Source organism: Durio zibethinus, chromosome 22 (genome assembly GCF_047325235.1).
Source record: "Durio zibethinus cultivar Kanyao isolate XHJ-2024 chromosome 22, ASM4732523v1, whole genome shotgun sequence".
NCBI lineage: Eukaryota > Viridiplantae > Streptophyta > Magnoliopsida > Malvales > Malvaceae > Durio > Durio zibethinus.
In genome coordinates, this window is record NC_143183.1 from 16551516 (window position 1) to 16567338 (window position 15823).

The 15823-nt window shown below is 33.5% G+C and overlaps 2 protein-coding genes across 3 annotated transcripts; one reads left to right on the top strand and one right to left on the bottom strand.

Annotated features, from left to right (window-relative positions):
* Nucleotides 1-185: 185 nt before the first annotated feature.
* LOC111306681 (pentatricopeptide repeat-containing protein At2g20540-like) lies at nucleotides 186-4079 on the top strand. 2 transcript variants are annotated; one of them, XM_089751942.1, is made up of 3 exons: nucleotides 186-2341; nucleotides 2484-2544; nucleotides 3013-4079. In XM_089751942.1, exon 1 carries the CDS (start codon nucleotides 281-283, stop codon nucleotides 2282-2284), a length of 2004 nt encoding a protein of 667 aa, XP_089608068.1. In that variant the 5' UTR covers nucleotides 186-280; the 3' UTR covers nucleotides 2285-2341; nucleotides 2484-2544; nucleotides 3013-4079. The 2 variants fall into 2 exon arrangements, with proteins under 2 accessions (XP_089608068.1, XP_089608067.1); XM_089751941.1 differs by lacking the exon at nucleotides 3013-4079 and having other exon boundaries at nucleotides 2484-2922.
* A 2970-nt stretch (nucleotides 4080-7049) lies between these two features.
* On the bottom strand, nucleotides 7050-8654 carry LOC111307362 (auxin-induced protein 22B-like). Its single transcript, XM_022905371.2, has 4 exons — nucleotides 8275-8654; nucleotides 7941-8143; nucleotides 7720-7819; nucleotides 7050-7612 (listed from the first exon to the last, which is right to left on the bottom strand). The coding sequence occupies exons 1-4, from the start codon at nucleotides 8460-8462 to the stop codon at nucleotides 7537-7539; spliced, it is 567 nt and encodes a 188-aa protein (XP_022761106.1). The 5' UTR covers nucleotides 8463-8654; the 3' UTR covers nucleotides 7050-7536.
* Between the last annotated feature and the right edge of the window lie 7169 nt (nucleotides 8655-15823).

A 15823-nucleotide genomic window follows, 5' to 3' on the forward strand; every position in this document is an offset into this window, starting at 1 on the left:
AAATATATAAAAACTTAATTGAATAAAAAAAAAAGTTTGAGAAGTCATGTGATTAGAATAAAACTATAGGATTTCGGATAATTATTTAATTTTTTTTAAAAGAGTTTTTTTTTATACTGAAAAGCCGAAAATTGGGCAAAATTAGGTTTAGCCCAAAAAACATAAGATACCCCATTTAAAGAGCCCATCTATTCTTCAGAGTCGAGAACATTTGAAAAGAAGTTAAATATAAAATCACATGACCGTTAAGACTCATCCCTAGTACTTTTGGCGCCATGAAATGAATCACTCTCTCTTACGGCTCCTCAACAAAGCCAAATCTTTTCAATCCTTAACATCCATCCACGCCCGTCTCCTAGTCGATGGCTCTATTGCCTCATCAGACCTCGTGCTCAACAAGTTTCTCAGACTCTACGCACGTTTTGATTCTATCCAATACGCTCAGAAGTTGTTCGATAAAATTCCTCAACCAAATGCATTTCTTTGGACGGCTTTGATTCATGGGTATGTTGACAATCGAAACTACACGGAGGCTTTGTCTTTGTTTTCAAAGATGTGTAAAAACTCTATTTTTCCCTTGAATTTTACCTTGGCTTCGGTTCTCAAGAGTTTGGCCAGGTTGATGAGGGTTAAAGAAGGGGAAGCGGTTTACTGTTTGGGGTTAAAATGTGGGCTTAGTTTTGATTTGATAGTGCAAAATGCGGTGATTGATTTACTCATGAGATGTGGGGAAGTTGATTTGGCAAGAAGGGTATTCAATGAAATGGAGGGAAAAGATTTGGTTTCTTGGAATTCAATGATTTCGGGATATGGGAGTAATGGTAGAGTGGATCTTGCACGGGAGTTATTTGATGAGATGTCAGAAAGGAATGTGATTTCTTGGACAAGTATGATTCAAGGATATGTTAAGGCTGGGGATATGGAAGAGGCTAGGGTTCTTTTTGATAGAATGACTACCAAAGACTTAGCATCATGGAATGTCATGGTTTCTGGATATATAGATGTTGGTGATCTTGATTCAGCTCTGTCTGTTTTTGATGCCATGCCTGTTCGAGATGCTGGGACTTGGAATCTGATGATTGCTGGGTATTGTAAAGCAGGGGAGATGGAAATTGCAAGAGATTTTTTTGATAAAATGCAAGGTAAAAATGTTGCATCATGGACCATAATGATAGATGGCTATGTTAGGGCAGGGGATGTCAGTAGTGGAAGATGTTTGTTTGATCAGATGCCTGAGAAGAATCTGGTCTCTTGGTCTACCATGATTGGGGGCTATGCTAGAAATGGGAGGCCCTGTGATAGTTTGGAATTGTATGAACAGTTTAAAAAACAAGGTATTAAGCCTGATGAAACATTCGTGTTAGGAGTCATTTCAGCTTGCTCACAGTTAGGAATTTTGGATGCAGCTGAATCAATCATTCATGACTTTACAGGACCACCACTCTTTTCTAGTTTGCGAATTGTCACTAGTTTAATTGACATGTATGCAAAATGTGGAAACATTGACAGGGCTTTGCAAGTTTTTAATATGGCTTATCAAAAAGATTTGCTTTGCTACAGCACAATGATCACAGCCTTTGCAAATCATGGCATGGCTCAAGACGCCATTTCTTTGTTTGAGGAGATGCAAAGGACAAATATAACACCAGATGGAGTTGCATTTCTTGGGGTTTTGACTGCTTGTAACCATGGGGGATTTGTTAGTGAGGGCAGGAGGTACTTTAAACAATTGCTAGAAGAATATAGAATTCAACCTTCAGAAAAACACTATGCGTGTATTGTTGACCTTCTTGGTCGAGCTGGGTGCCTTGAAGAGGCGTACGACCTTGTAAGAAACTTGCCAATATTACCTAGTGCAGTTGTTTGGGGAGCTTTGCTTGCTGCTTGTAGGGTCCATTGCAATGTACAATTAGCTGAAATTGCCGCAGATGAGTTATTTAGGATTGAGCCAGATAATTCTGGTAACTATATTCTCTTGTCTAATATTTATGCTGCTGCCAGAAGGTGGGATGGTGTTTCTAGAATAAGAGCAATGATTAGGAAGAATCAAGTTAGGAAGAATAGAGCTTCTAGCTGGATTGAGTTGGGGTCTGTTGTCCATGAATTTGTCACAGGAGATGCTTTGCATTTTGATGCTGAAAGAATATACTTCACCTTATATTTGATCAATGCAGAGATGAAACTTTTGGGACTTGTAAGAGATTCAGAAAAGGAAGAAGTATTGCCACACCATGCTTTTTGGCTTTCTGATGTGTACTGGTATAACATTGTGGAAGATGGCTAGTCAAAAGTATTCGTAAGAAAAAAGATTCAGTCTTTTGGAAAAAGACCACCCTTTTTGGTTAGTATTGGACAATGTAACTGCTCCATCAGCTTTTTTCCACCCTGTGAAAATCTAATTCATTGTTCACATTTTTATTTGGTTATACAAATCAGAACGGAAATAGTTCAGGATAACATGATTACTTCACTCTTTTTCTTAGGTGGATGAACCTACTATTCAAGCAACCAGGAGCCAAGGAAACACAGTTCAGGGATCCACCAGTAAGCTTTATGATATCTCTTGGCAATTTTGTATCTGCATGGAATTTTTTCACAATTTTGCTACCAATTTGTAATTCCAACTTGTAACTTTCTGAGGCAAATCACCGTAAATGTGTGGCTAAGATGCAAGTGCCACTTATTTTTGTCCCAAAGGTTCATATCTAGAGGGAAAATTTTCTGGATCTGGTGTTCTGCAATTTTGACTATTATTATCCTAAATGAGTAGATTGTAAGGAAAAGGTGTTAGTATGTAGCGATAAAGAGAAACTGGTTTATGGAACATAAAATAAAAAAAATAAAAAAAAAAGGAGAGAGAAATTGGCTTAAGGTTTGGGATTGAGTATCAGAAAATAATATCTTAAAATATCAGCATTGTTATGTTCTTTTCTCAGTAATATCTTTGAGTCTTCCTGTTTGATATCATAATGGTATTTGGGAACTTTAAATCAGTTTCAATTTCTCTTGTAGGGTTATTTCATTCCATCTGTATTGAACCATCAGCAAATAGATAGATACAATATCGAGAGGAGATGAAATAATGGGTATAAAAACATCACAATGCATGTCAATGTAGGCAGATAATGCCGTCTGAAAACATCCAGCTTAAGAAAAACTCTTAACTGAAATTTCCACTGACATGGCTGATTCCTGTGCTGTAGGCCTTGCATTGTGCTTGACATTGTATGCGACAGCCAGTCCAAAGACATGTTTTATGCATACTAACACATGTCCTAACCTTAGTTGTGGAATGATACATCTAAGCAACTGCTTTGGTGTCTAAATCTCTCCCATATATTAAGTGCATCACCTAATCAAACCATGCTTGGTTGCCATCCCATCCTATGAACTGCACATGGCATCTGTGGTATGGCAGGTTGAGGCAATGACTTGGCTACATTGTCTGTGGGTAGTGGTTGGTTAATGAGTGGCAACATAAATGTTACAAACCTTGTGTTTTAGTAACATACATATGAAAAATTATCAAACATGTCATGTGCTCTGTTTTAGACATGTCTTTCAGAAAAAGAATTGTCAGAAGTTTAGGCTGTTAACTGTTTGAGGTATCGTGATTAGTTAGCAGTGGCTGACAATTTTATAAATTTCAACTGTAACTGCAGCAGCATAAGCAAGCTGTCCAGGAAATATCCGTTTACTGGTTAACAGATAACAACAACCAAATATATCCATATCAATGAATAGTTAGATTTGTATTCAAACATCATTACCGGCATCAAAATAAACATAGGATCAGTAAAGCCAGATCCTGGAATCTTGTCAGATGTTGTTTCTTAATACATTTAGGCTTTATTACTGACTGTTACATGGGGAATGGTGGAGAATATGCTTATATTTAGATATATAAAGATGTAAAATGGATGTTCAAAACCTAAACTATCTACCAAGGCAGAAATTATTCAACGTGAAAATAGGCAGCCTGGGAGTGAGATAGATAGATTTGGTTTATGGGGTGGGGCTCCCAACAAATCACCCTTTGGTCAATTGATAAGAGCAATGTTTGCGAAGTCCCAGAAAAATATCATAGCTCGATAAGATTTTCCTAACAAAATCTATAATTATGTCACTAACCACCGGGCTGGTGGGGAATATAGTTAGGAAATATAGTGTAGGTATCCATATCCTAAAAATCAATTATTCTTGCGCCCTGATGTTTCGATCAAGAAGATATAGTATTTTTATAAATAAACAAAAATTACGATTAAAAAATTATTAAATAAAATGTTGTTATTAGACCTATTCACGATTCAATTTATTTGCCAAGTTTACAAATTTGGTTGATTCAAATCAAACTTGGACATAATTTTCTATACTCCAGTCAATAAGTGATCATTTTATTTATAGTATTTTAACCCGCTGTTCTCTTTATTGTCCGGAGAAAGGAATCAACGGTTGCGATTGGCTTTGTCAATTTTGATGGTTACGATTCAAAAGAACCGCATGGCAAAGAGTTCTCATTATAGTTGTCACCATTCCTTCTTCCATTAGAAGATTATGTTAATGAATCCCAGCCAATCATCATTTTCAGCTGTGGGAAAAATTTTCATTTCATAGATGAATAAGACAGATTTTTACATATTCTTTTCTAACACATTGCACATGATGTCCACTGACCATTGTCTTATTATACAATTGACAGGGAAATTTAAGTATTGGAAAGTGGAAACAACACAAAATTTTCATCCACTAGAACACTGTGCAGTTTTGCTTCTTGTGGCATGTTCAGTCCTCTGGTTCTCACTGTTCCCAACACAACTTTCAATTTTGGGTGGGAAAGATTTAGATCTTTAACATTTTAGTTTGAACAAAAAAATCCCAGTATCACAAAGGTCCCCGTTGAAAGGCTTTGAATTGCATGTTTTGACACTTGTACTTTTTTATCATCCAATTTTATTGTTTCTGGACTCTAGTTTTATTGACCTTTTCTTTGGAAAATAATATTTCAGTTAAATGTATTTTCTCGCCTTTCAGTCTGTAATTTTGGGTATTTATCAAATCAGTGTTGTTCATAATCTTTGTTCAATAGAAGGCTATGATAGGCTGTTTGGTAATGTTAGGAATTAATATTTCAACTTTTTTTTCTTTTTTTTTTCAAAATAATTTGACCTTTTCTATGGAAAGCAACATTTGAGTGAAATATAGTTTCTGACGGATGTATATAGTTGTCTATAACTTCTTGCATTGATCAAATCAGCAGTGAAGGTCAAAGAAACTGATGGGTTATTCTGTTATCATAGCAATTATAGATACTGTAATCTATACAAATATTGAAAATATCTTATAAATTTTTAGTCCTGATTTTAGAGGCCTAAATAATTTGATTAATGATATAGCCATTGACTTAAGCTTCGTTTAAATGGCTGATGGCAATCTATTTGTTAAGAATAGTGATTTAAATTTCATAAAAAAATTATTTAAGATTGATTAGATATTATTTGATGGATAAAAATATTTGTAGAAGATGAATTTTTTTTTAAAAAATGGATTCTTGATAAGCAAATATGCATGCTTATAAATAGACGTAATCTTAAGATTAAGTATGAGAAAAAATATAAGAAAGTTATAGAATTTTATAAGATAGATATTTCATAAGACTATAAAAAATTTACACTCTTATAGGTATGTATATTTGAGTGGATTAGAAGAGAATGAGATGATTTACATAGGTATGGTAGTGTAAATGTTTTGAGTGAATTAGAAGAGATTAAAAGTGTTTACATAGGTCTAAGTGCATGAGTATATATAGGTATATATTTATTTACATTGAGAATATTGTATAGGATTAGAGGATATTGAGAAAACGGTATTGATTATTGAATATTGATTGATATGAGTTATATATTTGTAATTTTTTACAATTAATAAATTTTTTTTTTATCTTAAATTGATTGAATCGAATCACGTTAAATTATTATTTTTTATGCGTGTAATTGATCGATTGATTTCAGTTCTGCCGGTAAGATAGAATTGAGACTTTTTGCCCAAGGTCATGCAACAACGCATTGTTTTGGGACTAGACCCTGTAGCAGTAGCGCCATGGCTATTTCTTAAATGTTGACAGGCAATGCTTGCTGAATGCTTCTGACTCTTCAGATTTGACTTTCCCAGTTTCATCTGCAGTTTTAAACTTCTCCCAGAAAAACTAAAAATAAATGAAGATAGTACTGGTGAGGAAAGATCCATTGATCTAAAGTAAAAGTTACACCAGTACTATTTCTCCAGACCCAGATGTGACCTTGTTTGAGGCCCTGAGTAGCTTAAGTTTTGAGTTGTTTTGTATGGCTCCCTAGATATTTTTCTCAAATAATCACTCAGCTAGCATTAAATGGGGGATCTGATCAGAATTTGAACTCTGAACTGTTTAACAAAATATATTATGATGATTATATTTAAGAACTTGATGTAAAACTAGTTTAATATCTCAGATGATCAAGATCCAAGTATGTGTTAGTTTTTAATCTCTAAAAATAAAGTTTGGGTGTCTTTGAATTCCCTGTCCTGCAAATTAAGCTGAGGTGTATAGTGAATTTAGTGCAAGGAAAAAAAATATATATATATATATATATATATATGGGAAACGATTTAATTTATAACAATCCCCTTTTCTGATGCTTGAATTCTGGACAAATACATTTCATATATGTATGTAGTTACTATTACTTCACAAGTCAAAACAAATATGCATTCTTTCTCTTGTTAATGCTTGAATGCCAATAAAGCTTTAATAATCCTTTTTAAGTCTTTTTTTAGGGTTACAAAATCTATTTTAGGATTAAACAGTAGATTTTTTAACCCTAGTCTGCACTTTTCTTATGCAACTTTTGGAAATATTCCTTAATCTGCTGGGGGCTCCATTCAAGTTTTGAAATCCCTCTTTCCTTTGTTTGTTTGTTTTTTATGTAGTTTTAACTCAGAATAAGGAATATGAACAAAAATGAATAGATGATGACTATTTATTAATGAAAAGGGAAAGAACAATTTTTTTTTTTCAGGAACAACAAAAACACAGACAAGTTTAATTGTACAGAGACTCGTAGCTGATATACAACTTTGTTTGTATTAGTACTACATAACCAAAACTTGGATAGTCACATCCATTTTTGTGATTTTCTTAAATCTTTTTTTTTTTTTTTAAACAAAGTTGCACTTGAAGCAACAGATTCTTTTATCTAGTTTTGGTTTGATGGGTATAATAGCAAAACACAGTAACATTACAGATGCTCAAACCACCAAATAAATGTTTCTGAGGAAAGAAAATGTAACTCCACTTTATATTATCTGTTTTCCTTAATTCCTTCTAAACTTTCTCAGTCGATTGAATTTCTTACCAGACAATCTATCGAGGAGACTTGGAATCAGATCCAAAAATCTCCTTCAAGAACCGAAGCTGAAAGATTTTCTCTCCATGAGAGAGACGGATCTTCTGTTTTTTCTTTAGATACGTGTTGTTGTTGGTACTAGGTAGAAAGAATTTTCTCATACACCACAACCTAAGCCTCTAGCTTCTGATCCTTTCATGATTCTTAGTCTCTTGCATGATGTGATGAACATTCTGCAACAAGAACAGAAAACCTTGTAAGTTACAGAAAATATATGGTATATCTAGGAAAAATACTAGCATAAAGAGAAAGAGAGAGAGGGAGAGAGAGAGAGACTTACTCCCAGGGAACATCTCCAACTAGCATCCAGTCTCCATCCTTGTCTTCATAAGTAGGTGCATAATCTGATCCTTTATAGCCTTCTCTTTCCGAGTACTCACCTGAAAAAAGTTGAACCCAAAGTCATTTTCATCGAAGTCATCATAAAAATCATCGCCATCTCACACCAAGTCACATCATATGTCATAACAACAAAATAACAGCAATAATCCATGTTCTTACCTATGGTGAACTTGAACATGTTCTCTAAAGCCTGCAGGAGCTCCCGGTACCCAGTGTAAACTTTCAGGTCAATCTTTCTTAGGTATGGAGCTCCATCCATGCTTACTTTCACATAAATCCCAGGTCCCTCAGACTCATTTTTCTTTGACTGAAAGTTATTCTTTCTATAGGACCGGATCGGTGGCCACCCCACAATTTGTGCTCTGCATGTTTCATAAACATCAAAAGAATCTATTAGTTTCTATCTAATTTTATAGTAAATCAAATAAGAAAAGAAGATTACCCTGTTAAGGCAAATTTTTTATGTTATAATACTTTGTTATAAACAACTTACTTTGCAGGAGGGGCAGTTTCGTTTTGAGAATCAGATTTGCCATTTGCTCCACCTTCCTGCAATGGTCGTTTATTGTTTCTAACATTGGAAACTGCGTGTTCCTCTCTTTCATCTGTTCCTGGCAACCCTAATCTTAGTTCAGTTGCCTTGAGGTGTAGATCATTCTCATAGGCGACACTGCCTTCCATTTTGCAAAGATCTTCACTCTCAAAATGATACACCAAAGCTGCTCGTATAGCAAAAGCAAAGTTCCTTCTTCAATATGAAAGGATGATGAATGCAAGCTGATTTTATCTAAGATGTGATTTTAGAAAAGTTCTTGTAGTTCCTTCGAGGATACACAATGTTTGAGAGAAATGAAAATTTTACTTGTTTGTCATGGAAATGAGAATGCAAAAGCAGGTATTTTATAGTATAAGATGGAAGTCATAACTCATAATAAAAAAGAAGGGTGGTCTAAGGTGGATTAAGGAGTAATGAGGAAGCCTTGTTATTTTCTCAATGCATGAATTATGGACAAAGGCAAGCTAAGTTGTCGGTAGCAATAGCTGCAACTTTGAGGCAAGCTGCCCCCGCGTTGGGGGGACAAGGGAGGGACAAGCTCAGCCGCCCATATGGAAGACTTGAGGCTTGAGTGGGACGGTCAAGATGCGTTTTGGGGGGTTGCGGGAGTGAAATCAGGGGCGTTGGTTTTTCTTTAAAGGAAGGAAAAGCTAGGCAGCATCCCCAAGTTAAAAAAAGGTGCATCTTGGGTGTTGTGTATGGCCACAGCATGGCCATGTGGGGCTACAATTTAGCAGGGTTTCTTGAATTTGCTTAATGGATTGCGGGGTTCATTTCATGTGGACGGTCATGCTTACAAGTCAGCCTCTGAATTATTTCTGTTCCTATTCCAAGTTAAAATTTAAACAAGAAAAGAAATTAATTAAAAAGCTTGACATTTTTAATAAGTACTACTTATACTTCTCTGTCGGCCATTCTAACTAGCGAAAAGAAGTTCATTTGACCCAGCCTGTTTTGTAGTTAATTGACATTCCAATATCCAAACTTTGCAGTTTCTATCATTTTCTTCGATCTTTAGATAATTTTTTTGGGAAAGATTTTAGTAAAATTCAGGGTTAATGTCATTAATAGAGTCCTGAATTATTAAAATATTCAATATCTTATTTATATTTAAAAAATTTTTAATATGAAATATGAATTATAAATTTGTTATTTAATTTGACATTCATCTTTAAAATAATTAATTTCAAATGATAATATATGATAGACAAATAATATAATAATTAATAGATTTATAATTTAATAAAAAATTTTAAAATTGAAGTATCAAATTAAATATTTTATTATAATTTAAGGTTATTGATGATTTTATCCCTAAAATTAATAATTTTCCTAAGCATTTGAGCCTCCATTAATGTATCCGGATTATTTTCAGTTTTGAGCGGAATAAGAAAATCTTCTGTACTGTGGGATGGCTAAACAGCTTCTCTGGTTTGTCTTTTCCATCCTATAGCTACAGTTTTACCTACTAAGAATTTGTTAGGGATAATAAAATGTTAATCTTTAGTCTAACCAGTCTGCAGATCATCATTTAGGCTTTAGGTTGAACTAATTTCCCAACAAATTTCATGAGAGGTACTCATTCCAATGGTTGATAGCCTGGTGTTGCCTAACCACCTAATGCTATAATTTCACCTTGATTATATCTTTTTTAGAAACATGTTCTGAATTTCCAAGGTTAAAGAAAGCTGCAAAGCAAAAAATCTACATGTCTTCAGCTTCTTTTTTCTTTTTTTTGGATAAACAAAGCAGAAACTGGTAGTAGATTCCTGAGGAACTCTACATACTTTTAGCAATTCAGATCAAACTGTAGAAGGAACTAGATATGAAACATGAATGAAACATGGGTACAAATCATGGGACACTTCTCATTTACCCCTCCGAGGATGAGTCCCACCTTGTCCTCTGGTCTGAATAATCTCCATTGGATGCTCAATTGACGCAAATATGGCCTTCAAAATTATCAACATCAGGGTCCATTTTAGCCTTACCCGTGCGCATTTAAAAGCTGTTTGATCATTATATTTATTCTTCTTCAGCTATTTCATGCACATACCATCCAACACCTAATATTTGATAGACTCTCTTATGGAAATCTCTTCTTTTCCCAGCAAAAGTGAACCGATTCAACTTGATTGCATGGCCATTGTCCAGGTTCCTTTTTTTATGGTTTGAATTTAAAGGAGCATTCTATAGACAACCTATATCTTGATTCATGAAAGCTGAAAGTATTTTCTGCGTTGTAATCCAACCATGAAAACAACTATACATGCATCCAAAAGGAAGAGAAAAGACCAATACATATAGAAACAGTTGTTTCACTCCAAATGCAGTAATTATTAAAATTCAAATAATAAATGTTTTGCTTAGGCAGCCAGTTGCAAATGATTTCTAATAGACTGATCAAGCTGTGGTTTAAACATTTAAACTATGATGAGTTGATGACTGAGGAGAATATCTCTGGGTTGAGTTTCTTTTATTAGGATCCACACCCTATATTTTTCCATAGGTAATAGTAGTGTAATACCCTAATCTTACATTGAAAATTTATAAGGATTCCATATGATAAATGTATAGTTAGAAACTTGATTTAATACTTGTGAGATGTTTTTTGTCAAATAAAATCATGAAATCTTTAAATCAAAATGGACAATATCATAAAAACCTCTCCACAAAGAGGTTACTGCCTCAGATGTCCTCTAATTTTGGCACTATCTAAATGAATTTGCTATTTTGATTCATAGGATGATGTGTCTCCAGCCACTCCATGCATGTAAAAGAAAGATGCTTTATCTCATCATTTAGGAAATGAAAAAAAAAAAAGAAATAGTCTGTAAAGCATTAATTAATTCCTTCAAAATTCAGTTTCCTTTTTAGAGAAGCATGATTTCTTATGCCCCCTTTTTTTTTTTCAAAAATCTTCTTAGGACAGCTCAGAGTTTTTCTTTGTCCGGGTGTCGCCTAATATCTTTGTCTGATCCCTCGCTGCATTTCCCTTCTTTCCTGTTTTAGTTCACAAAAGAAAAGAAATTAACAAATTAAAATTGTGCATAGATAATGAAATAAGAGTTTTTTTTACAGTAGCTTATAACAGATATCAATTTCACTTAGAAAAGCCATGGTTTTAAATGTTCAAAGGATTTCTATTACGACTTTAAGGAATCCAACAAGTTTTAGCAGAATGTTTGAGAGCTGTTGTTGTGCTGTCTTTGGCCATGGCATGGATCACACACCGTTATGTCATTATTGCTCAAGCAATACATTGAAACCAACATGGACTAAAAATCTTAGAAGGGTTAGTTGAAACTTGTGGCATCTGCCACAAAATCATATGCCAAAATCAAAGCTGTATCTGATTTAGATTTTGGATATTTGTGGTGCCTGAGAACGTACTTCAATTCGAAAACGCCCCTACGGCCTACAGGGATAGCGATGCATGACAAATATAAATAAAAATTTAGGTCTATTTTGCAGAATTTGATCCACTAAAATTTTCCAGTTGGTTGGATATGCATTGAAATATGACTCAATAATGGAGTTGAAAATTAAATGCTTAATTGGAATGGCAGGTCCTCGGCAAAACTTTGACTGTGTACTGATTCCTATTTGTGGCTATTCGGTATTATTGCTGGTACGGGAAGATTCTGATTCGTGTCTGGTTCTAAGATTGGAAACGTGTATCGATAATGAATAGGATTTATTGCAGAAAGCATTTACTTGGTTTTTGCATGTTTATTTGCTTATGGCTATCCAACAGCTGGTCTCTCTGATATTTTTGTTAGGCAAGTTATTGAATTTCAAACTGCCTGACTAAACTTGATTTGCTCAGTTAATTCATCCAATCGTTTTTTAAATTAAAATTTTAGCATCCGCAACTTGGTTTTTTTTTCTCTTATCTGCGATATATATATATATATATATATGTATATATATTGTAAAAACGGTGTAACTGGGGGAAAAAAAAGTTTGCGAATAATGAACAAGCCACTTAATTTGATGCCAAATTGAACATAGAGATTTGCTTTCAATAACCTTTTTTTCCTATCAGCTACATACACTGATCAATTAGCTGCTTCCATTATTGACAAGGAAGTTTTGTAAATAAAATTAGTGCCTGTCTTGAAGTTTCTGATCGATTTCAGGTAAAGAAAACGCGTGTTGAAAATTCCTGAGACAAGAACACATTTTTTTGCTTATAGGAACCATGCAAGCAAGTTATAGGAATGAGCTTGAAATGACAATATATATTCTTATGTGCAATGAAACTTAAATTCAATTTCTTCAGACAAAATTAACAAAAAAACAGACGATGCAAAATGTGAGCAACTATAGTAATTTTTAATCATATTAACACTTTGATTACTAGGTATCTGTTCTTGTTGTCACCAACACACACACGTTGGCCCCTTCTACAGGTTATCAAAGGTTGGATCTGCTTCTTTGCACATTGTTCTAGCCAGTCGGTGCTGAACTGCTCTCTGACACCCTTTTTATCCTAAAACTCTTGTTCACTTTATAGCAGAAAAAGAAATATGACCCTTAGTTTATACAATCACCTCTTAGTTTATACAATCACCTATAAATTAAAGGTAATATCTAGCAGAAGTTCAAGTCTTAATACATGTAACCTTTATTCTGATTATTCTCATGGCCCTTTTTGTACTAAAAAAACAAATAGAAAAAGGGCAGTAACTTGGAATTAAAAATATACCGACATTGCACATGACAGCGTCAGTTTTAAAGCTAATCTGGAGGAACAAAAACAGAAAAGGAGAGTTTCCAAGCTGTAGAAATGACAAATACAACTTAGCTGAGAATCAGCGGCCCAAACAGGCCAATATGCCAACACAGAAAGGAAACCAGGCAGCTACTGAAGGAACCCCAACACCCTTATGGAGGGCACAGATCTAGACAAAATTAGAGGGTGCCAGAATTGGAGGGCACCTTTCATTTGCATTAAATCCAGGGGTGTTCACTTACTGGCTTTTGTTTAGGTCCACTTTCCAAGGCAATTAAGGGCCCACAAATTCTTCTGCTGCAATCTGCACCTCCACCTTTGATATCTTTCAATTATATATAAAATTTTTTGGATCAGACCGTGTGTTTTTGACAACATATAACCACCCCACCCACTTGTTTCAAATCCTCATGTGCTTGTGGTGTTCATGTCTTGATAATGTTATTGAAAGCTAAATTCAATAAATGATGGATTTCTTTTTTATTTTTTTGTGTGAATAAATTGTTTCATGAACACATAAAAATGGGGACAACATGCAATTGTGATTTTATGAATTAATTGCTATACGTGTGCATAAAATTCTTTGAAAATTTAGTAAAAAATAAGGAGCTACAGTGTTATAAAGTTGAATGAATTGTCAATGTTTGGAGTTCATGATGATGTTTGGCAAAAACTATCGATGTGTTGATGGCAGCAGAGACATTGGGGGTAAAAATTATATATTTGGTCTTATCTTCTGGTGAAATGAACTTGCACATGATCTAACTTGAGAAACTGTAGTGAAAATGAGTCTAGCTTCATTGTAAAGTTGACATGATTTGAAATTGCAAAATTATTATTATTTTTTGCCGCAATCAAAGCTCATGCGTGAATTTAACCAAAATCTTTGATATGGCATCGATCTGGTCAGTATAAAACCCAACAGGCAATTAGTATTGTTGGAAATACTTTCTTCTTTTTTTTCTTTATTTCTTTTTCATCATTTATAGATTCAGGGAAGAGCATTGCGATGAGCTAAAGAATAACCTTATGAACTTATGACTTTATCTACTCCATTTTGAAGTCATTTTCAATGAAATTAACAATGATTTTCAAGATTAAGTACCCTATAATTGATTCAGTGTAATATAACATTTCAAGAACATTGCATGTACAAGATTGCCCAAGTTTAAAGGAAGGAGTAAAACAATTATTCTCTCTCATTAACTTGCATTAATCCCATTCAACATTAAAAAGAAAAAAAAAAAGAAAAGGATGATGAAATAATACCAAAAGGGAAAGAGCATCAAGGAAAAAAGAATGTATACGAGGGAATGAGTATTGAGTATGATGAACTCATTGTTTGTTTTCATTTAAAAAGGTGAGAAAGAGAAAGAAAAAACATACAATTTTCACTTTTGGGTGAAAAGAACTTCAATGATGTTTAAGGATTTTTTTTTTTTTTGGGTCATATTTTTCACTTCTCGTTGCTGTTAGCAAATAAGGATGTGGCATTTATATCATCTTGTTTATCCTTCTATTCAATTTCCTCTTTCCTCTCTTCTTTAATTAAGTCCTTCGTAACAAAAAAAGTACACTACGCTTGGTTCGTAAGAGAAAATATTAGAATGGAAATTTGACAAAATGAAAGGAAAAAAAGAAAAACAACTTCCTCCTTTTGGATAAAAGAAAAAATCTGAATTCAAATTTTTACAATCGTAATTCACCCACACACCCGAGCATTTTACTTATTGATCGTGCCCATGTCCTTACTCAAAGAATATAATTTATTCTCCCCTTTCTCAAATTAAAAAAAAAAATCTAATAAAAAAAAAGGATTGAGGCTTTTTTTCCTTTCCTTTTTGGCTAGTAGAGTTGAGGGTATTATTAGAAATGTAATACTCAAGCCCAAATTTATTATAAGCTTAATCAGTTGACTCAGTTTATAAGTATTATAAGTGTAAAAAAACTAAAGGAGAAGAGAAAAAAAAATTTGTCATAGTTTTTGTTCATAATTCTCTCTCGAAGAATTAAAAAGACTTGAAAAAAATCCCTCAAGGGATATAAGAGATGCTGAAACTTGATATTTTAGGCTTACAATTGAATGATTAAGGTAAGATTTATCTTTTACACTTTTTAATTTTGGTTTTTGTAAAAAAAAAAGAAAAAAAGAAAAAACCTCAAGTATTATATTGGATTTTTTTAATTTTTAAAATTTTTTGATAACTTTTCTAGTGGCATATTTGGTATCTATAGAAAGCTCTTTTCAAGACCTTTCCAATGGTCTTTGCTGCACTTGTGCATTTTAAGAGTTATAAAATTTTGAAGTTGTAAAAAAAAAGTATTTGACAGTTTTGGTAACACAACTTTAAGTTACCAGAACTTCCTATTTCGGTAACTGATTTGGTTAAATTTTAGGTGATTTTGATAATACAAAATGTGATCTTACTAATGGTATAATTGATTTCTTCATATGATCTATATGTTAAGAGAATCAAAATTCAAAAGTAGACTTCATGAATCTAAAACTCAGAAAATCTATATTGTTTGTGATTATTTGCAAAGTTTTAGCCTTTGAAACTTAGGCTTTTGGAAATCATTTTTGTAGAAACAAAATTTCAAGTTGTAGTATTACATTTCTACTTTAAATTCATGCTTTTATTTGTCACTAAAAACTTTAAGATGTTAGAGATTTTATGGCTTAAAGTAAATCAAATGCTCACAGAATATGAAAATTAAGCCAAATGCTCAAAAAATATGAAAATTTTA

Coding starts and splice junctions, on each gene's coding strand:
- LOC111306681 (XM_089751942.1), top strand. CDS start 281: ATGAATCACTCTCTCTTACGGCTCCTCAACAAAGCCAAATCTTTTCAA.
- LOC111307362 (XM_022905371.2), bottom strand. CDS start 8,462: ATGGAAGGCAGTGTCGCCTATGAGAATGATCTACACCTCAAGGCAACT. Junction 8,144..8,274: donor GAAACTGCCCCTCCTGCAAA/GTAAGTTGTTTA, acceptor TGAAACATGCAG/AGCACAAATTGTGGGGTGGC. Junction 7,820..7,940: donor CATGTTCAAGTTCACCATAG/GTAAGAACATGG, acceptor AACTTTTTTCAG/GTGAGTACTCGGAAAGAGAA.